Genomic DNA, 21,997 nt, shown 5'->3' with positions numbered 1-21,997 from the left:
GTCTCATTAAGAGGTGAAGGCCTCCATCATTCATGTCATTGGGAGGAGAAGGCCTCCATCATTCATGTCTCATTGAGAGGAGAAGGCCTCCATCATTCATGTCTCATGGGAGGAGAAGGCCTCCATCTTCATGTCTCATGGGAGGGGAAGGCCTCCATCATTCATGTCTCATTGACAGGAGAAGGCCTCCATCATTCACGTTTCATGGGATGAGAAAGCCTCCATCATTCATGTCTCATTGAGAGGAGAAGGCCTCCATCATTCATGTCTCATTGAGAGGAGAAGGCCTCCATCATTCAAGTCTCATGGGATGAGAAGGCCTCCATCATTCATGTCTCATGGGATGAGAAGGCTTCCATCATTCATGTCTCATGGGAGGGGGAGGCCTCGATCATTCATGTCTCATTGAGAGGAGAAGGCCTCCATCATTCATGTCTCATGGGATGAGAAGGCCTCCATCATTCATGTCTTATGGGAGGAGAAGGCCTCCATCATTCATGTCTTATGGGAGGGGAAGGTCTCCATCATTCATGTCTCATTAAGAGGTGAAGGCCCCATCATTCATGTCATTGGGAGGAGAAGGGCTCCATCATTCATGTCTCATTGAGAAGAGAAGGGCTCCATCATTCATGTCTCATTGAGAGGAGAAGGCCTCCATCATTCATGTCTCATGGGAGGAGAAGGCCTCCATCATTCATGTCTTATTGAGAGGAGAAGGCCTCCATCATTCATGTCTCATTGAGAGGAGAAAGCCTCCATCCTTCATGTCTCATGGGAGGAGAAGGCCTCCATCATTCATGTCTCATGGGAGGAGAAGGCCTCCATCATTCATGTGTCATGGGTGGGGCAGGCCTCCATCATTCGGTCTCATTGAGAGGAGAAGGTCTCCATCATTTATGTCTCATTGACAGGAGAAGGCCTCCATCGTTCATGTCATTGGGAGGAGAAGGCCTCCATCATTCATGTCTCATTGAGAGGGGAAGGCCTCCATCATTCATGTCTCATTGAGAAGGGAAGGCCTCTATCATTCATGTCTCATGGGATGAGAAGGCCTCCATCATTCATGTCTCATTGGGAAAAGAAGGCATTCATCATTTATGTCTCATGGGAGAAGGCCTCCATCATTCATGTCTCATTGACAGGAGAAGGCCTCCATCATTCATGTCTCATTGACAGGAGAAGGCCTCCATCATTCATGTCTCATTGAGAGGGAAAGGCCTCCATCATTCATGTCTCATGGGAGGAGAAGGCCACCATCATTCACGTCTCATGGGAGGGGAAGGTCCCCATCATTCATGTCTCATGGGAGGAGGTCTCCATCATTCTTCTCAGTGGGAGGAGAAGGCCTCTATCATTCATGTCTCATTGAGAGGAGAAGGCCTACATCATTCATGTCTCATTGAGAGGAGAAGGTCTCCATCATTCAAGTCTCATTGAGAGGAGAAGGCCTCCATCATTCATGTGTCATTGAGAGGAGAAGGCCTTCATTATTCATGTCTCATGGGAGGAGCAGGCCTCCATCATTCATGTCTCATGAGAGGAGAAGGTCTCCATCATTCATGTCTCATTGAGAGGAGAAGGCCTCCATCATTCATGTCTCATTGAGAGGAGAAGGCCTCCATCATTCATGTCTCATGGGAGGAGAAGGCCTCCATCATTCATGTCTCATTGAGAGGAGAAGGCCTCCATCATTCATGTCTCATTGAGAGGGGAAGGCCTCCATCATTCATGTCTCATGGGAGGGGAAGGCCTCCATCATTCATGTCTCATGGGAGGAGAAGGCCTCCATCATTCATGTCTCATTGGGAGGAGAAGGCCTCCATCATTCATGTCTCATGGGAGGAGAAGGCCTCCATCATTCATGTCTCATTGAGAGGAGAAGTCCTCCATCATTCATGTGTCATTGAGAGGAGAAGGCCTCCATCAGTCATGTCTCATGAGAGGAGCAGGCCTCCATCATTCATGTCTCATGGGAGGAGAAGGCCTCCATCATTCATGTCTCATGGGAGGAGAAGGCCTCCATCATTCATGTGTCATTGAGAGGGGAAGACCTCCATCATTCATGTCTCATGGGATGAGAAGGTCTCCATCATTCATGTGTCATGAGAGGAGAAGGCCTGCATCATTCATGTCTCATGGGATGAGAAGGTCTCCATCATTCATGTCTCATTGAGAGTAGAAGGCCTCCATCATTCATGTCTCATGGGAGGAGAAGTCCTCCATCATGCATGTCTCATGGGATGAGAAGGCCACCATCATTCATGTCTCATGGGAGGAGAAGGCCTCCATCATTCATGTCTCATGGGATGAGAAGGCCTCCATCATTCATGTCATTGAGAGGAGAAGGCCTCCATCCTTCATGTCTCATGGGATGAGAAGGCCTCCATCATTCATGTCTCATGGGAGGAGAAGGCCTCCATCATTCATGTGTCATTGAGAGGGGAAGACCTCCATCATTCATGTCTCATGGGATGAGAAGGTCTCCATCATTCATGTGTCATGAGAGGAGAAGGCCTGCATCATTCATGTCTCATGGGAGGAGAAGGCCTCCATCATTCATGTCTCATGGGAGGAGAAGGCCTCCATCATTCATGTGTCATTGAGAGGGGAAGACCTCAATCATTTATGTCTCATGGGATGAGAAGGTCTCCATCATTCATGTGTCATGAGAGGAGAAGGCCTGCATCATTCATGTCTCATGGGAGGAGAAGGCCTCCATCATTCATGTCTCATGGGAGAGGAAGGCCTCCATCATTCATGTCTCATTGAGAAGAGAAGGCCTCCATCATTCATGTCTCATTGAGAAGAGAAGGCCTCCATCATTCATGTCTCATGGGAGGGGAAGGCCTCCATCATTCATGTCTCATGGGAGGAGAAGGCCTCCATCATTCATGTCTCATGGGAGGGGAAGGCCTCCATCATTCATGTCTCATGGGAGGAGAAGGCCTCTATCATTCATGTCATTGGGAGGAGAAGGCCTCCATCTTCATGTCGTTAGGAGGAGAAGGCCTCCATCATTCATGTCTCATTGACAGGAAAAGGCCTCCATTATTCATGTCTCATTGACAGGAAAAGGCCTCCATTATTCATGTCTCATTGACAGGAGAAGGCCTCCATCATTCATGTCATTGAGAGGAGAAGGTCTCCATCATTCATGTCTCATTGAGAGTAGAAGGCCTCCATCATTCATGTCATTGAGAGGAGAAGGCCTCCATCATTCACGTCTCATTGAGAGGAGAAGGCCTCCATCATTCATGTCTCCTGAGAGGAGAAGGCCTCCATCATTCATGTCATTAGGAGGAGAAGGCCTCCATCATTCTTGTCATTAGGAGGAGAAGGCCTCCATCACTCATGTCTCATTGACAGGAAAAGGCCTCCATCTTCATGTCTCATGGGAGGAGAAGGCCTCCATCATTCATGTCTAATGGGGGGAGAAGGCCTCCATCATTCATGTCTCATTAAGAGGAGAAGGCCTCCATCATTCATGTCTCATGAGAAGAGAAGGCCTCCATCATTCATGTCTCATTGAGAAGAGAAGGCCTCCATCATTCATGTCTCATGGGATGAGAAGGCCTCCATCATTCATGTCTTATGGGAGGAGAAGGCCTCCATCATTCATGTCTTATGGGAGGGGAAGGTCTCCATCATTCATGTCTCATTAAGAGGTGAAGGCCTCCATCATTCATGTCATTGGGAGGAGAAGGCCTCCATCATTCATGTCTCATTGAGAGGAGAAGGCCTCCATCATTCATGTCTCATGGGAGGAGAAGGCCTCCATCTTCATGTCTCATGGGAGGGGAAGGCCTCCATCATTCATGTCTCATTAAGAGGTGAAGGCCCCATCATTCATGTCATTGGGAGCAGAAGGCCTCCATCATTCACGTTTCATGGGATGAGAAAGCCTCCATCATTCATGTCTCATTGAGAGGAGAAGGCCTCCATCATTCATGTCTCATTGAGAGGAGAAGGCCTCCATCATTCAAGTCTCATGGGATGAGAAGGCCTCCATCATTCATGTCTCATGGGATGAGAAGGCTTCCATCATTCATGTCTCATGGGAGGGGGAGGCCTCGATCATTCATGTGTCATTGAGAGGAGAAGGCCTCCATCATTCATGTCTCATGGGAGGAGAAGGCCTCCATCATTTATGTCTCATGGGAGGAGAAGGCCTCCATCATTCATGTGTCATGGGTGGGGCAGGCCTCCATCATTCGGTCTCATTGAGAGGAGAAGGCCTCCATCATTCATGTCTCATTGAGAGGGGAAGGCCTCCATCATTCATGTCTCATTGAGAAGGGAAGGCCTCTATCATTCATGTCTCATGGGATGAGAAGGCCTCCATCATTCATGTCTCATTGGGAAAAGAAGGCATTCATCATTTATGTCTCATGGGAGAAGGCCTCCATCATTCATGTCTCATTGACAGGAGAAGGCCTCCATCATTCATGTGTCATTGAGAGGGGAAGACCTCCATCATTCATGTCTCATGGGATGAGAAGGTCTCCATCATTCATGTGTCATGAGAGGAGAAGGCCTGCATATCATTCATGTCTCATGGGATGAGAAGGTCTCCATCATTCATGTCTCATTGAGAGTAGAAGGCCTGCATCATTCATGTCTCATGGGATGAGAAGGTCTCCATCATTCATGTCTCATTGAGAGTAGAAGGCCTCCATCATTCATGTCTCATGGGAGGAGAAGGCCTCCATCATTCATGTCTCATGGGAGGAGAATGCCTCCGTCATTCATGTCTCATTGAGAGGAGAAGGCCTCCATCATTCATGTTCATTGAGAGGAGAAGGCCTCTATCATTCATGTCTCATTGAGAAGAGAAGGCCTCCATCATTCATGTCTCATTGAGAGGAGAAGGTCTCCATCATTCATGTCTCATTGAGAGGAGAAGGCCTCCATCATTCATGTCTCATGGGAGGAGAAAGCCTCCATCATTCATGTCTCATGGGAAGAGAAGGCCTCCATCATTCATGTGACATGGGATGAGAAGGCCTCCATTATTCATGTCTCATGAAAGGAGAAGGCCTCCATCATTCATGTCTCATGGGAGGAGAAGGCCTCCATCATTCATGTCTCATTGACAGGAGAAGGCCTCCATCATTCATGTCATTGGGAGGAGAAGGCCTCCATCATTCATGTCTCATTGAGAGGAGAAGGCCTCCATCATTCATGTCTCATTGAGAGGAGAAGGCCTCCATCATTCATGTCTCATTGAGAGGAGAAGGCCTCCATCAGTCATGTCTGATTGAGAGGAGAATGCCTCCATCATTCATGTCTCATGGGAGGAGAAGGCCTCCATCATTCATGTCTCATTGACAGGAGAAGGCCTCCATCATTCATGTCATTGGGAGGAGAAGGCCTCCATCATTCATGTCTCATTGAGAGGAGAAGGCCTCCATCATTCATGTCTCATGGAAGGAGAAGGCCTCCATCATTCATGTCCCATTGAGAGGAGAAAGCCTCCATCATTCATGTCAGTGGGAGGAGAAGGCCTCCATCATTCCTGTCTCATGGGATGAGAAGGCCTCCATCATTCAAGTCTCATTGAGAGGAGAAGGTCTCCATCATTCCTGTCTCATGAGAGGAAAAGGCCTCCATCATTCATGTCTCATTGGAGGAGAAGGCCTTCATCATTCATGTGTCATGGGAGGAGGTGCTTTTTTTGGTGTTTTTTTCGTCAGTCATGGACTTGAACTCTGGGCCTGGGCCCTGTCCCAGAGCTCCTCAGCTCAGGTCAACCGCCCTACCCCTTGAGCCTCAGCGCCTCTTCTGGTTTTCTGGTGCTTAATTGGAGATAAGAATCTCATGGCTGGCTTTGGATTGCAGTCCTCAGATCTCCACCTCCAGAGTAGCTAGGATGACAGGATGGGAGGAGGTGCTCTTACTAGATAGCAGTGCTAGGAGGGACCCTGCCCGAAGCCCTCGTGTGTGACTGCCCATTCCTGTGTGGACAGTGGGACCTGTGACCGAGCAGATCAGAACCACGGTGCCTGCAGCCTCCCTCTTCTTCCATTCCCAGCCAGCCCAGGGACTCCTGAGGCCTCCGAGCCTGACTGGGAGGTGGTGGCTGCTGGTGATGTATGTCTACTCCCCTGTCAGTGAGCTATAGCCGAGAGTGGTCAGTCTTGCCTGCTGATTTGCATTTGCCACTTCAGAGACCTCATGGGGTGGGGTGGGGTGGGTAAGCGTCTGGCCTCACGGTGAAGGTGCTGAGTGTCCTCTTGTCTGCGCAGGCGTCCGCCCTCCCATCATGAATGGGCCCCTGCACCCTCGGCCCTTGGTGGCGCTGCTCGATGGCCGGGACTGCACGGTGGAGATGCCCATCCTCAAGGACGTGGCAACGGTGGCCTTCTGTGACGCACAGTCCACACAGGAGATCCACGAGAAGGTAATGCTGTGGGAGGCGTCTGGAGGGGGCTGCCCTGCCTGAGCTGGCACACAACAGTGGGCCCAACTCCCCAGCCCTGGCCCCACCTGAGCCTGGAAATGGCCGCTGTCATTGCCCAGGCCATGAATGGAGGTCAAGATAGGTTTACCCCTGGCTTCTCATTGTGTTGTAATGAGCGCTTCCCCGGAAGTGGGACCGTGGGGCACTGATGGAGTTGCAGGGCCCACCCAGGTGCTCCCTTCCCGAAGCAGTGGGCCGCCCTTGCTTGCTCCCCACAGATCCACAGGTGATGTGCTGGCCTCTACCGTGCCACAGAGTGTCAGGACAGCCACCTCACAGCCAGAGTCGGAAAACTGTCACACATTCTCTAAAGCCAACCTGTGAGAAGTAGGCCACGCCCACAGAAACCCCAGCGTCTGCTGGTGGGGCCAGGTCTGGGAGGAAGAGCAGGTGTGAAGGAACTGGAAAATTCCAGAGCTCTGCTTTGGGTGGAGATTTGTGCAGCCATCCTGGCTGCCAGCCCTGGAGTCCTCTGCAGAGGTGCACGCCAGCCGGGGCTCGTGTACATTCACTGGCTCTTCTTGGGCACATATCCATGTTGTACACAACCAGCCAGGTAAGCCAAGAGCTGAGGAGACCCAGGCTGGCAGTGGGTCCTGGCACTGACACAGCAGCTCGAGAGCAGAGCCGACCTGGAAACCCTGTACGGTGAAGTGGAAGATCTGGTAAAAGTAAAACATGCAGAGCAAGAAAGTGGCAAAGCCAAAGATGAGGATTTGTGGGGCCTGTGTAGTGGCCACTGAAGCACAACGGGTGGCAAGGCCTTAGAAATCTCAGCCCAGGCGCTGTGTGGGAAAAGGTGAGGAACGGAGGGGAGGGTGAGAGCCAGGAGTGATATACTAACACATCTCAGGCTGGAGGAAAACCCAAGAGCCTAGCAATGGAAGAAGTTCTGAAATGGTAGAAAAAAATGTATTAGTAAGTGCAGTGTGAACCTGTAAGCCAGGTGAAGGCTGCTCTGGGACAGCCATGCCTCCTACAGGGAAGCCTCAGGGCACTTGTCCTGGAGAAATGAAACTCAGACAGAAGCCTGGAAGGAGTGGGGCTGCTCACCTGCCAGATGAGATCCTGGGGCCTCTGAGGACGAGTGTCCACATGGGCTGCCCCTTGTGTGCAGAATCGGGCTTGGCACCGGAGTTCAGTTCCCCATAGCTGCAGGTACTTGCAGCATGTCGACGGGCCTCTGTGGCCTCACCCTAAGCCCAGAGCTGACTTCCACAGGGCTCTGTGTCGTGCCATGGCCACCATCTCAAGTGACACTCTGGGAGGCACAGCTGGCAGATGGGCCAGTGCCGGGTGTGGGCCAGAGGCCAGATGAGGGCAGGGCACCAGGTCTGGCCCTGGAGTGGTGGTGGCCATTTGAATCAACGTGTGACACAGTTACGTGGCTGGCACATACAGTACAAGGGAAAAGTGGAAGAGGAAGAATTTTTTTTGCAAGGGAGTTTTCTCTGGGGGTGATAAGAGCTGCTGGGAAATGGAAAGCCGGGAATGGAGGGAGGAAGAGTGGAGAGTACTTGGATACACTGCCAGGCCTCTCTCCGGCTGCTTCATCCTGAATCCTGTCACTCAGCAAACCTGCAAGTAAGCATGCAGCCCTTCTCTGACAGACCAGGAGGCCGGACTCTGAGTGGTTAAGTGGTTGATGGGAGCTGACTGGGGGAAGAGGAAGAATTTGTACAAAAAACTATGTCAAATGAAAAAGGAAGCTTCCAAACACATAAGCAATATTATAACCACTCTTGCCAACCCATACTGTCTCAACAAACTAAGGTACAGTGTAAACAAAGAGGTAGTCGGACAGGAGAGAGCGGGGCTGGGTCCTGACGTGGTGGCGGGTGGCTCCCCACCCTTCCAGACAGCACCACATCAGGAACAGGCTGGGCCGTCAGGTACACAGAGGCAGAGACGCAGAGCAGAGCCCCCAAGGCCCAGGGACCTTCTCCCGAGGGCTGTGGATGCCGGCTCGGGGAGCTCTGGCAGCCCCAGTGAAGCAGGAGCAGGACCGCAGGGCAGGTCGAGAACTGCAGATGCTCTTGGAAATTAAAAGGACCAATGAAGAGTCCTAACGAAAGGACTCTCCACACCGTCCAGAGAGACGCCTGAGCGGTGAGGGCCACACACCGTCCAGGGAGACGCCCGAGCGGTGAGGGCCACTCACGTCACGGCGTCCAGGTCCCACGTAAGAAAGGACTTTCCCAAGCATTCTGGCTGCTGGGCGTGGCCAGGCGAGGAAGCTCCAGCAAAGGAAGTTGTGGGTACACATGCCCCTTACCACCACCTCCACCTCCTCCTCCTCTTCTTCCTGCCGGCCCCAGGGCTTGAACTCAGGGCCTTCTCAAGGTAGCACTGTACCACTTGAGCCACAGTACCACTTCTGACTTCCTCTGTGTATGTGGTACCGAGGCTTCGTGCATGCTAGGTGAGCACTCTGCCGCTCGGCCTCACTCCTGGCCTTCCCTTCCCTCTTCTGCTGGTTGGAAAAGAGATGTGTTGGGAGCCTAGACCCCGAGCTCCATCTTGGCCTTAAGTCCGGAGTGGTGGAGTGAGCCGGAGGACAGGAGCTATGGCAGGGCCTGCAGGCCCTCGTCTCCAGGATTTCGGCATGGGAAGGAGCTAAAATGCCTGTTCAGTGCACTGTCACGAGGAATTTGCCTTAGAGTAGAAGCCGCTCTCGGCTAGTTGGGTGTTGTTGTTTCATGTCTCTGTGGAAAGAATGAGGTATAGGTGTGAGAACCTGCTGACTCTGAAGGCAGAGTCAGCAGAGCCAGCTCTTCTGCCACAAACCTTGGAGGGTCCACAAGACACCGCCAGGCGCAGTGGTGCTGGGTCTTTGCCAGCCTCAGCTGCTGAGAGAGCAGGACGCTGCCCACTGGGGGCACAGGGGAGTGCTGGGGAGGCAAGAGGATGCGTGAGGGTGCCACATGCTGGAAGCCAGGTGCTAGGAGTAACCCAGACCTGAAAGTACCAGAAGTCGACACCGGAAGGCTGAGGGGTGTGTGGAACAGGCAGGCTGCTGTGGATCCAGCCTCAGGACCAAGTTTCAGTTGTGTCTAGGACCAGAGAAAGTAAGAGGACAGAGCTGTGTGCCACGGAGCTGGTGTTCCTTGTCAGGGTGAGTCTAGACCTGAGACCTGACATCTCTGCCACCGGGAGTGGACAAGACACAGGATGCAGAGCCAGCTTAGACCCAGATAGGAGACCTGACATCTCTGCCACCGGGAGCGGACAAGACAGAGGATGCAGAGCCAGCTTAGACCCAGATATGAGGATGAGGGTGTGGCTTTGGAGCGTGGAGCACATGCACCCGCAGGTGACTGCTGGCCTCCGTGGTCCAGAAGCGTCTACAGGGTGCTGATGTCATGGGGAGACATCTGGACAGTGGTGACACTCCGGCTACACCTGTATAAGGACCAGGAACAGTGACACCATGTGATGATGATGTCTTCCAGAGAGAGAAGCCAAAAGTTTAGATGGGCCCCCTATTACCCACCACGAGTGGTGTGGTGGCTCTGTGTCCTCCTACCTTTGAACTTAGTTCTGGCTGGACCGTGTGCTAAGCGAGTCCCGCTGGACTCCAGGGTCCAGCTGCAGCCGATGGCAGTTGACAGTCCACACACTGGCAGCCTGGCTCTGAGCATCTGCATGTTGAGACCCAGATAGCTTCACTCTGCCACCCAGACATGGAGTGGCTACTCCAGTCCCGTGGCCAGTGGGTGCTCACCAGTGGGTGTGTGGGGTGAGCTTCGGGGGCCTGACCCAAAGGACCAACTTCTGCAGGTCCCCTCGAGGTGAAATAGCAGCTTAGCATCCACTAGAGGCACAGAGTGGGCAAATCTGGCTGGAGACAGCCCACTGGCTACCCAGCAAAGCCTGCCCCTGGACTTCTGTCCTGTTGGCTGAGTACAGGACAGACTCTGTCCGTGCAGGACGGAGCAGGAGTCACATTCAGATTCCTGTTCTTAGAACGCTGCTAGCCAGCACTGTTTGTACACTAAGCACTAAAGTTCTTGGTGAAAAAGTTGAAGAAATGTGAATTGACACGTCACCCAAATGAAAGCTGAAGCTCTAACTTGGGTGCCAGCCTGCATGGCAGGGCTTTCGAATTCCCAGTGTTCAGGACCCTGAAGCAGGCTGTCAGCTGTGTGCAGTCCCCTGCTCTGCCCACTTATCTCGGGGAGGGGCCCACCATACCAAGTCTGCCTCCAGCACCAGGGCCCACCCTGATGCTTCCAGAGCCCTTTCTAGTGTGTCCAGCCTTGTCTGCTCTGTACACCAGCACGTCTTCATCTGTGTGGGGCAGGCTCCAGTCACCCATTTCTAAATGCAAGCAGCATGGGGCAGTCAGGGGGGTCGTCCAGCCCAGCATCCCCTACCCACGCACAATGGGCTTTGATGCGATTTCACTGTCCCACAGGACCACGCCACGACCAGACAGTCACCAGGCTGTTCTGGTGTTCTCCCCGATGCCAGGCCGGCAGTCAGCCCCAGCCCCACTTCAGGTTTTCTGGTGGTTAATTGGAGATAAGGGCCTCAGGCTCGTCAGTGCCCAGGCTGGCTTTGAACCTCGGTCCTCAGATCTCAGCCTCCTGAGTAGCTGGGGTGTCCGGCGGGAGCCACCGGGCCTGGCTGCCAGCAGTACTTTGGTGCCTCGTGAGCATTGCCTGCACGAAGGAAGCACCAGTGGTTCTTTGCAGAAGTCAGAGTTCAGCGCTGGCTCTCATCCTTGTGACAAAAGTCCAGATCAGCAGGCATGGACCTGCCTCCTTCACGTGGCCCTGGCCTACACGGTTCCCCACAGTCCATGGAGCAAAGGAGGCCCGGTCCTCTCTCAGGGAGGCATCTGTGCACTCGGTCATGTTTCTTTTTTCTTTTCTTTTTCTTTTTTTTTTTTTTTCCAGTCCTGGGCTTGGGCTCAGGGCCTGAGCACTGTCCTTGTGTTTCTCAAGGCTAGAGCTCTACCACTTGAGCCTCAGCACCACTTCCGGCTTTTTTCTATGGATGTGGTACTGAGGATTGGAACCCGGGTCTTCATACATGCTAGGCGAGCACGCGACCCTACGCCATGCTCCCAGCTTGGTCATGTTGGGCTAATGAGGTCAGGCTCTGCAGGTGTGGGTTCTGGGACCTGCGGACCCCCTGCTCTCCTGGCCCTACAGTTCGGTGGTCTTCTGGGTGCTGCCCCACCGTCTCAGACTTCCACCTTCCTGGTCCCTGATCCTCAGACTCATCCTTATGTCCTCGTGTTTCCGAGGTCTCCTCTCCAGAAGACCCGGTGGCAGGATTGTAGTGTCCAGTGCTGCCTCTGCCCTGTGCCAGCCCCTTATCCCTGGGCTGCCTGGTGGGCGTGGAGGGTGTGGTCGCACAGTTCACACCTGTGGCTCCCTTCCTGCTGGTCTGGGCAAGGGCCTTGTGGCAAGGCCACGTTTCCCGGGGCAGCCTGTCTCCTGGTGAGGAGGGCGCAGCCCGGGCTGGCCTCCCGCCTGCGCCCCACAGAGCCTCCCTCCGCAGGTGCTGAACGAGGCCGTGGGTGCCCTGATGTACCACACCATCACTCTGACCCGGGAAGACCTGGAGAAGTTCAAGGCCCTCCGGATAATCGTGAGAATTGGCAGCGGCTTTGACAACATTGACGTCAAGTCAGCTGGGGATCTAGGTAGGGTCCTCCCGAGCCAGCCTTGCCCAGGGCTGTGGGAGGTGAGGGCAGGGAGGAGGAGGAGCAGGAGGAGGAGTGGCGCAGAGGCTGCTCGCTCCCCTGTGATGCTAGCGCTCAGGTGCGAGGATTGGTGGTGTGAAGCCAGCCAGGCAGCCGTCGGCGAGGCTTACCTCCCCCAACCTACCCAAGACAAAAGTCGCAAGTGGAGCTGTGGCTCCAGTGGTCCACGGCTCACGAGGGAGCCACCGCTGACTGACCCCAGAGGTGTGCAGTGCAGACACACACCGCATGTAGTGTGTGGACATGGATGGCCACAGCACACGCAAGCGTAAGGACGTTGAGGAACCACAAGGGCACGTGTGCACGTGCACTACCCACGTACCTGTGAGCAGATGGGCCCAGCACCCTGCGTGTGCACACACGTGCACATCGAGGCTCCTGTGCCCCTGCACACTCACCGAGGCTCATGCGGACATCCTGTGGCGTGTACAGACGTGCCATGCCCACACGTTTCTCTGATGCACCCAGCCATGGAGTGGCCTGTTGCTAGTTTCTGCTGTGCACGTGTGCACATGCGTGCGTGCATGTGTGTGGCAGCACCTCATCCTGTCTGCAGACGGTTCTGTCGACTGAGACCGCTTCCAGTTGGGGGAGGGAACTGTAGGGGAGTTGTTTTGTTTGATTGGCCGGGAGGAGCTGTTGCCTTACTCCACGGGGAAATTGGGGCACACAGTGGCTCAGGGGATGAATCATTGCTGTCTGGCTTTCTCTCATTCCTTGCTTTGATCCTCTGGGGTAGGAGTGGAAGAGGGGTGCAGGGGTGCTGGAGGAATCAGAGTCCTTTGGCCTGGGGAGCAGGAAGCTATGATGCCTTTGTGTGCTAATGTACTCTGCAGTAGTTCTGCCTCCATGTTGCTAATGTACTCTGCAGTAGTTCTGCCTCCATGTTGCTAATGTACTCTGCAGTAGTTCTGCCTCCATGTTGCCACGGGCTGCTCAGAGAGGTTGAGCGGCCAGTGGTCTAGCCTCAGGAAACGGTATTGGCAACACCGTTGGCTTCCGCTCAACTGCCTGCATGTCTGACAGACCTGGGAAGCCCTGGCTAGGGGAGCCCTGCCGGTGCGGAGTGCCGTGTACCTAGGGCAGAAGTCCACCCGCCTCCAGAGGGGTCACTGTGGTCACCACCGTGAGGAGGCGTTATGGCAGGAGCAGCTGCTGGTGGCTATCTCAGGGGGCCAGGACACAGGACTTGTGGTCCCCACACGTGTGTTGTGTGTTGTACCCCCAGGTATTGCTGTCTGCAATGTGCCCGCGGCATCGGTGGAGGAAACTGCGGACTCCACCCTGTGCCACATCCTCAACCTGTACCGGCGAACCACCTGGCTGCACCAGGCTCTGAGGGAAGGTACCCGGGTCCAGAGCGTGGAGCAGATTCGCGAGGTGGCCTCGGGAGCGGCCCGGATCCGTGGGGAGACCTTGGGCATCATTGGACTAGGTGCGTGGCTGGTCAGATGGCTCAGCACGCACAGCCCAACTGCGTCTGCGCTGCTGCTCACATGGGCTCATGCTTGGGATACCAGGAGTCTCAGGCCTGGCCTCATCGCCGCCCAGGACAGGGCGGAGGGCCCGGGGCCGGGCACCCCAGACCCAGAGCCTTACCACCTCCAGATGTAGCCCATGGCGTCACGCTTGCACCGGCAAGTGACACAGGCACAGGGGGATGCACACAGGATACACACACACACACACACACACACACGAGCACATGCACGTAGGAGAACGCGCACACAGCAGCACACAGATGTCATGTGATACACTTCCCGTGAAGATGTCACGTGCATACAGGTACACACGCAGCACCGCAAGCAGGTGACTGATGGCACAGGGACAGTGAATATGGGGGCGACGTGGTGCACGCACAGAGACATGGGCACCACAGGTGTCATGCAGGTGACATGGAGTGCCTGTCACAGGTAGACGGCACATGGACACATGCATGGATTGTCACATGTGCATACCCAGACATCACACGATGGACACATGGCACGTAGCCCTCCCACGTGTGGACATGTGGGATGTTTGTGGATGGGCATGGCCGTGCACACACAGCTCCAGCCTGAGGTGGCTGAGTGCAGATGAAAGTGACTCCGTGGACATTCACAATACACCAGGGCACAAGATGTCCCTTCCCTGTCCTCTCTGCGGCCCTCTGTCTCCCATCTTGGGGCCCTGACCCAAAGGTTTGTTCACGCGTTGCAGGCTGGGTGTGTGGTTGAGTTAGGGGCTGGCATGGCCCCTGCTCTTGCAGATGGCTCAGCTTTTGTCCTGAGGCTGCCCCCTGCCTTCGCAGCCCTCCCTGTCACAGTGCTTTGTCCCCTGGAGGATGGGGCGGGGTGTGCCACCACCGGACTCTCTCACAGCCACCCCGCTGGCCTCCTAGCCCCCAGGCAGGCGTCTCCACCTTATCTGCAACATCTGGAGCCCTGCTCACAGCCAGCTGCCAGTCCCACCTGGGAGTGGAGCAGAGCCACCATGTGGGGCTTGCTGTCCTCCGTGTCCTCCCAGCCTGGGGCCTCGCTGTCCTCCGTGTCCTCCCAGCCTGGGGCCTCGCTGTCCCCGTGTCCTCCCAGCCCCAGGGCCTCGCTGTCCCCCAGGGGCCTCGCTGTCCCTGTGTCCTCCCAGCCCCAGGGCCTCGCTGTCCCCGTGTCCTCCCAGCCCTGGGGCCTTGCTGTCCCCGTGTCCTCCCAGCCTGGGGCCTCGCTGTCCCCCAGGTCCTCGCTGTCCCCGGGTCCTCCCAGCCCAAGGACTTGCTGTCCCCAGGCTGCCCACCTGTGCTGAGTGCCTCCCCCTCCCCCGCACACACACTGAAGACCATCCATGGGTTCTGGCTTGCCAAGGAGGACTGGATGCCGGCCCCTGGGCCCTGAGGGCTCCCTGGCTGGCCCGTGCCTCCTGTCACTCCCGCACACCTGCTTAGGTAAGCCACCATGTGAGCTCACACCTCGCACTTCTCTGTTGCCTTGTATTTTCCCTACACAAAGCACACACTGGACAACATCACTGCCCCCGGTCAGCTCCAGGCTCCCACTGTGCCCCTGGGGCTGCCCGCCCCGGCCTGCAGCCTCCTCGCCTGCCCACTGGCTCCTGGCACTTGGCTTGAAGCCCAAGTGAAGTTCTGCGATCCTGGTGGAGTTGGGAGCAGGAGCTGGGGGAGGGTGTGCCCACGCAGTGGTCCCGTCAGATAACGCCAGGGTCTCCTGGGCTGACACTGGCTGTGGGCCGCCAAGGCAGAGCAGGAAGCAGGGCCTGGCTCCCGAAGCTCAGACCTGGCTGGTGCCCCTGTGTCGCCCTCCAGCGCCCTCCAGGGTCTTCTGTGGGCTGTTTTGCCTGTGTGTCTCCTGCCAGCGGCAAGGCGTCTTTCCTCCCCAGAGTCACAAAGGCAGCGCTTCCTTCTAGAGGCTTCTGCTAGGCTGGAAGCCAGCCACCATCTACGCCATCTACACCCTTCAGATCCCCCTGTCTCCCCTGAAGCCACATCTGAGGTCCCTCTCTGCCCCCACCTCCTGTCAGGCTGTCCTGGCCACTCTGCTGCCACACCAGCTTGTCTCTGCGCGTTGGGGCGTTCTTCGGTGTGTGGGAATGCTGAGTACAAGGCGGCCTCTCTGGGGTCATATATGCAGTCATTTCACATTTCAATGTCATACAGCACCAGCTGGCTTGTGTTGGCTTAAACTTAGATCCTATACTCTGGCCTTTCTCTCTCTCTCTCTCTCTCTCTCTCTCTCTCTCTCTCTCTCTCCTGTTTTCTCTCTCTCTCTCTCTCTCTCTTTCTTTCTCTATTTCTCTCTTCCTTCCTTTCTCTCTCTCTTTCTTTCTTTTTTTTTTTTTTGCCAGCTCTGGGGTCTGAGCTCAGGGCCTGGGCACTGTCCTTGGACCCTTTTTACCGAAGGCTAGTGCTCTGCCACATGAGCCACAGCCCCCTTCTGGCTTTTTCTGTGTAAGTGGTTCCAGGGACTCAAACCCAGGGCTTCATGCCTGCTAGGTGAGTACTCTACCACTAGGCCAATGCGGCTGGCCCCTACTCTGGAGTAGAGCCATGTCTCTACTCCAAATGTTTTATAATTCTAAAGGAAAGATAGTTCCGTGAATTAAAGCAGTTCAGGAACCAGTCTGTTAAATTTACTGTGAGGAATACCCCCCCCCCCCATCTAGTCAGCTCTCTGCTAGAGCCACATCTCAAGCAGGAAGATCGCTTGTATTTCAAGGTTGTGACAAATAACCTATTTTATGTTCTCATAGTTGGCTGTTGGGTGTTAGTGTTGTTGAAAGGCCAGAACCATCCTGTGCAGAACTGCAAGTGGCTTGTCAGTCCTGACCTGCGTGGCCTCTTACTGTAACTGTCTCTCCCTCCTGCGTGGCTGTCCTCTCATGGTCAGCCGGTCTCTTCTCAGAAAGCTTTATCATGTTTCCTTTCTGCGTTGGTTGGTGTCTTGGTCTGTCCTGGTGATCTGGTCTTGGCTCTCCAGGCCTCTTATGCTGTTGGCTCACACGTGTGCTCTGTCCTCCCACAGCCCACCTTACCTTCGTGCTCCTCGCCCTGCCTCCGGCACAGGGGTCTGCCCCTGGCTCTGCAGAGGGCGTGCGTCCTTCCCCTTCTGGTCAGCTGGTCCCAGCAGCTGGGCTCTCTGTGGGTCAGCTTTTGTGTTGTTTTGTAAACCAGAAGCGACTATTTTCATACTTTGTATGTCTTCAGTTTTGTTTTTTTATGATGTGCAGGGCCTTGTGTAGAATGAAGTAGAGAGAGGCTAACGCGGCTACCTTGGACAGCTCAGGGGAGGGGGGCATGGACAGGTTAGGTCTGGGGGGTGACCTCTCCTCTGGACACGTATAGTCACTTTTCATGCATGTAGGAAGAATCGGGCTTCTCCCTGTGCACGTGCTCAGACTTGGGAAGAGTTCTTGACTCCGGTGACCCCAGGGTCCCCTCTGCCCGCCTGTGGCAGGGCCCTGAGCTCCTGATGGCTGTCTCCTGTGCTCCAGCACCGCGGTGGGCCGCCCCGTGACTCTCCCACTGCAGTCTGGCTCCACGCCCTCCCCTGGTGTCACCCAGGGGGCCTCTGCTCTCAGATGGGCCTCCTGCCCACTACACCTGTTCCCTGCAGAGTCCTGTTTCCCCAACCTGCATCCTGGTGTGGCCCTGCCACCCTGTTCCGTGTGTGTGTGTGTGTGTGTGTGTGTCTGTGTGTGTGTCTGTGTGCACACACATGTGCGTGTGCATGTCTCCCATGCACAGGCAGGGCATGCGCTGCTCCTCAGCTCTGCACATGTCCATTCTGTCCTGTCCAGCACAGCTGTGCATGCTGTCCCCCTGCCTGGCTCCATAGGCCACATTAGTCTCCCACAAACCACTTTTCTGGAGGCCCACTCTGACACCTTTAAAATTGTTCCTGCTCCATGGTGGTGCCACCCTCTCACCTGACAGACGTGAGAAGGAGCGTGGCCTCAGACGCCTCCTGGTGAGCTGAGATGTCCATGTCCCCTGAGCCCGAGTTGGCAGGGGCGGGGGTGGAGAGCCAGCCTTGCGCATGGCTTCTGGCCCCTGGACCACGTGGAGGGCTGTGTGTGCGTGTGTGGTGGGGTCCTGGTGGGGCGGGGTGCGTGGTGGGCGGGCGTGCTTTCCCACAGCAAGCTTTCTCTGCTGTGGGTTCAACCCCAGGGCCCCCGCCCGTGCCACTGTGGAGTACGCGCGTCGTGAACTGTCACTGCAGAGTGGTTTGGGGCCCACCTGGTGCCCTGGGGCTGCCCTGCCTAGCAGGCTGCTGCCTCTCTGGAGTGGGTATGGTCTCCGGGTCTGGTGTGGTGCTGGACTCACGCCTGTCTCTACCAGGTCGTGTGGGGCAGGCGGTGGCTCTGCGGGCAAAGGCCTTCGGCTTCAACGTCCTCTTCTATGACCCGTACCTGTCGGACGGCATCGAGCGGGCCCTGGGGCTGCAGCGGGTGAGCACCCTGCAGGACCTGCTCTTCCACAGCGACTGCGTGACGCTGCACTGCGGGCTCAACGAGCACAACCACCACCTCATCAACGACTTCACCGTCAAGCAGGTGTGTGCTGCCTCTGCTGGCCAGAGCCGGGGCCTGCTGCCGAGTGCAAGGCTCGAGGCCCCAGGCCTGCGCAGCGCGCCTGGGCTACCCCCACCCCCAGGGCTTGCTGCCTCTCCAGTCCAGTCCCTGTCCCAGGACCTGGCGACAGAGGGCCAGGCTCTAGCCTCTGCTGCCCCGTGGCAGCAGATGTCCAAAACTGCGGTCCCCACACTGCTGTTTTCTGAGCTCTTCCAGGACTCTCAAGGTATAACTTCTCTGGCAAATACAAGCCCATTCACCTTTCCCATGTTGGGGCAGGCGCTGCTGGGAAGATTGCCTACCTCTGCCACCTTTGGATGCCATGCGCCAGCTGAAAATGGACCTCTCACACTGGCGTCCCGTCCTGGGAAGAGCCAGGACACATCTACGTGTTCACACATTCCCACACTTGCTCACTGGTGTTGCACATGTGCCCAGGTCCAGGGAACTTCTCGGACAGGCATGGCTTGTGGACAGTAGTCAGTTGGTAGGAACTGGCAGGGGAAAAGCTGTTTGGACTCAGATGTCCCTCCACACGCTGTCGTGGGTGTGATGGGCGAGGAGGCTCCTGTGTGCAGGCCCAGGAAGTGGCGCCCATCGCCGTGTGCCCACTGCAGCTCAGACGGGCCCCACAGCCTCGGCGGGCCTAGGGGGAAGGGGCCCTGGGCCCTGTGTCCACCGTCACATTATCCCTCCCGACGGGTGGACGTGGGGCTGGAGCCGGGGGGGGGGGGGTTGGCGTCAGCCCGTCGTGTGTCCTGTCTTCCAGATGCGACAAGGGGCCTTTCTGGTGAACACGGCACGTGGCGGGCTGGTAGATGAGAAGGCGCTGGCCCAGGCGCTCAAGGAGGGGCGGATCCGCGGTGCGGCCCTGGACGTGCATGAGTCAGAGCCTTTCAGGTGCCACGTGCCTGCATCTGCCCCCTGTCCCTGCTCGCCTGCAGTCTGTCCCCACCCCTGCTCTCCACTTTTCTGTTCCCACGTGCCTGCTGTCCACCGCCTAGTAAGGACCTAATCCTCTGGGCCAGCAGAAGGAAGCCCTGATTCTCACGTGGGCCCAGGGCCCTGCCTCAGGCGCCGTGTGGCCAGAACGCATCCAGAGGTAGCCTCGTCTCTGGCCTTCCTCTGGGGCCTGGCTGGGCCTGAGCATTTGTAGGGCCGTAGGCCAGCGCTGGGCGGGGCGGCCAGTGGCTGACCCCGGAATGACGGATGTGTGAGGCCCTCCCTGAAGTACAGGGACCTGCCCCACCCCCAGGGGCTCGTGGGCCACTGCCTGCCCTAGAACTCTAGCCGCACCCTTGGGTCCCAGGCCATCCCCTGCCTGTCCACGTGTGGCACAAAGCCACTGACAACCTTGCATGCCGCCCTTAGCTTTAGCCAGGGCCCCCTGAAGGACGCGCCCAACCTCATCTGCACACCCCACGCCGCGTGGTACAGCGAACAGGCGTCCATCGAGATGCGTGAAGAGGCGGCCCGGGAGATCCGGCGAGCAATCACAGGTGGGCCGCCCCGCTCGTTCCCCAAAGGCGACTTCGTGTCAGAGCCCCCGGGACCGCAGGCAGAATTCCGTGCTGCAGGCCCGGGTCCATGCTGTGGCTGGGGTCTTCGGGATGCCACCAGGAGCCATGGCCAAGACCCCGAAGGGGTGCTGGCCCAAGGGTGCAGCAGGAAACCTCAGGCGCCTGCGTCCTGGCCCCAGCCAGCTCTGACTAGGTGTTGCTGCCCCTCTCCCAGGCCGGATTCCAGACAGCTTGAAGAACTGTGTCAATAAGGACCACCTGACCGCCGCCACCCATTGGGCCAGCCTGGACCCTGCTGTGGTGCACCCAGAGCTCAACGGGGCTGCCTACAGGTGAGTGGGGAAGATGGAGAGGCAGAGGACCCCAGCCTGGACTCGGTTCTCTGGGACTCGGCCTGTGTTCTCCACGGTGGCTGTGCCCAGTGGTCAGGACCCTGTATGGATGTACAAGACCCAGTCCACTCCCCTAGGCTGCAGCAGGGGACATGTGTGCCAGTCCTGGTCTCCAGGACACAAGATGGCAGAAGCTATCTTTACAGAGGAGGGTGGGCAAGGGGCTGTGTTGACCAGAGCCCAGGGCAGTCACCCAAGGAAAGAAGTCAGGCCTCACCTCCCGACCAAGGCCAGTGGTGTCTATGCCTGTCGTCCTCCTTGTCCCATGCTGCCACTGCTGCCTGCAAAAAAGGCCATGTGCAGAGGCAGGGACCACACAGGGAGCCCTTTGCAGTGACCTCGTATCCCCCTCTTCTTCCAGTAGGTACCCCCCAGGTGTGGTGGGCGTGGCGCCCACGGGCATCCCAGCTGCCGTGGAAGGCATCGTCCCCAGCGCCATGTCCCTGTCCCATGGGCTGCCCCCGGTGGCCCACCCGCCCCACGCGCCATCTCCTGGCCAAGCTGTCAAGCCTGAGGCAGACAGAGACCACACGGGTGACCAGTTGTAGCCCAGGAGGAGCTTTCCAGCCCCAGCGCCCGGTGGTGGCCCCACGTGCCCTCAGCGCAGCGTGCGGGCGTGGTGCCCGCAGCAGCCCTGCGCTCCGGAGACTGGCCCCGGTGGGGAGGGGCCGGAGGCAGCGTGGCTCCCGCACTGACTGCAGTGTCCCGTCCCCGGCCGCCTCACCGTCCCCGGCCGCCTCACCGTCCCGTGTCCTTTGCGTTCCTCGTTAAGCAAAAGAAGTTAGTAGTTAATTCTATCATGAATGTTCTTGTCCGTGTACAGTTTTTAGAACATTACAAAGGATTTGTTTGCTTAGCCGTCAACAAAAAGAAAACCTGAGGGAGCATTCAGCAAGGCGTTGGAGGTTAGTTTTTCCTTTCCACGTTGGAGCGAGCCCCAGCAGAGGCCGCTGGCGAACTTCTCAGGACAACGGATCCTTCCCACTTTCCTTTACGCCACACGTGCATTGTTTTTTCTACCCGCTTCTCTTACTTTTAGAATAATTTAGAAAAACAAGACAAGGCTGTTTTTCCTAATTTTGGCATGAACCCCCTTGTTCCGAATGAAGACGGCGTCGCGGCAGGTTGAGGGGTGCGTGCCGCATGCCGCCGGCCTCGCCGTGCCACTGCCGTCCTGCTCATGTGGTAGGCTAGCAATATTTTGGTTAAAATCATGTTTGTGACTGTAACCATTTGTATGAATTATTTTAAAGAAATAAAAATCGCAGAAAGAGCTGGCATGCCTCACATGTTTCAGCGGCTTCATCTTTCGGGAATGCCGGGAGGACTGGTGCCCTCCACACACAGCCCCCACTCCTTCTGCGTCCCACGGTTGAGGGTCCCTCGGAGGTGCTGCAGATGAGGCTGTGCCAGGCGGCCAGCCTGACAACCACCGTGGCCCGGGAGCCGTCAGATGCAGCCCTGGGAACAGCTCCTCCGCCCTCAGTGTGGGCGCAAGTACAAATGTTAGAAAAGGCCAAGGGGAGGCATTAAGGCAGACGTTAGGTGTGCTGTGAGCAAGTAAAAAGCCCCCAGCAAAATTAAAACTGTAAGCTTAGGAATCAAACAAAATTAACTAAGATGAAGAAAAACAGTTCTTTGAAAAACAGGAAAATGGACAAAACTGTGCTGCTGGATGGAAAGCACAAGTACAGCTATGTAATGCTGGGATAGAGAGGAGGAAATTCAGTCGCCTGCAGTCATCAAAATGAGGTCATAGAGTTCCTTTTTTTTAAAGGACAGAATACCCTCTGCCCCAAGGCACCCAAGTGTGCTGCAATCCCAACGCTCTGCCCTGGGCATGGCGGCA

General features: G+C 56.3%; 1 protein-coding gene across 5 annotated transcripts in view; it reads left to right on the top strand.

Moving 5' to 3' along the window:
* Positions 1 to 21,435, top strand: part of Ctbp1 (C-terminal binding protein 1) — a 44,446-nt gene extending 23,011 nt beyond the window's left edge. For 4 of the 5 annotated variants that reach the window (XM_090343959.1, XM_090343961.1, XM_090343957.1 and 1 more), the window contains 8 exons: positions 6,246 to 6,400; positions 11,972 to 12,116; positions 13,405 to 13,611; positions 18,004 to 18,218; positions 19,006 to 19,136; positions 19,608 to 19,735; positions 19,971 to 20,088; positions 20,510 to 21,435. In XM_090343959.1, the coding sequence (XP_090200085.1) occupies positions 6,246 to 6,400; positions 11,972 to 12,116; positions 13,405 to 13,611; positions 18,004 to 18,218; positions 19,006 to 19,136; positions 19,608 to 19,735; positions 19,971 to 20,088; positions 20,510 to 20,696 (1,286 nt within the window). In that variant the 3' untranslated portion in view covers positions 20,697 to 21,435. The remainder of the gene's footprint in view (positions 1 to 6,245; positions 6,401 to 11,971; positions 12,117 to 13,404; positions 13,612 to 18,003; positions 18,219 to 19,005; positions 19,137 to 19,607; positions 19,736 to 19,970; positions 20,089 to 20,509) is intronic. The other variant, XM_090343958.1, reaches the window with a different exon arrangement.
* Positions 21,436 to 21,997: the final 562 nt, after the last annotated feature.

This window comes from Megascapheus bottae, chromosome 13 (assembly GCF_031878675.1).
Source record: "Megascapheus bottae isolate mThoBot1 chromosome 13, mThoBot2.hap1, whole genome shotgun sequence".
Lineage (NCBI taxonomy): Eukaryota > Metazoa > Chordata > Mammalia > Rodentia > Geomyidae > Megascapheus > Megascapheus bottae.
This window is presented reverse-complemented; position numbering and strand designations above follow the sequence as displayed.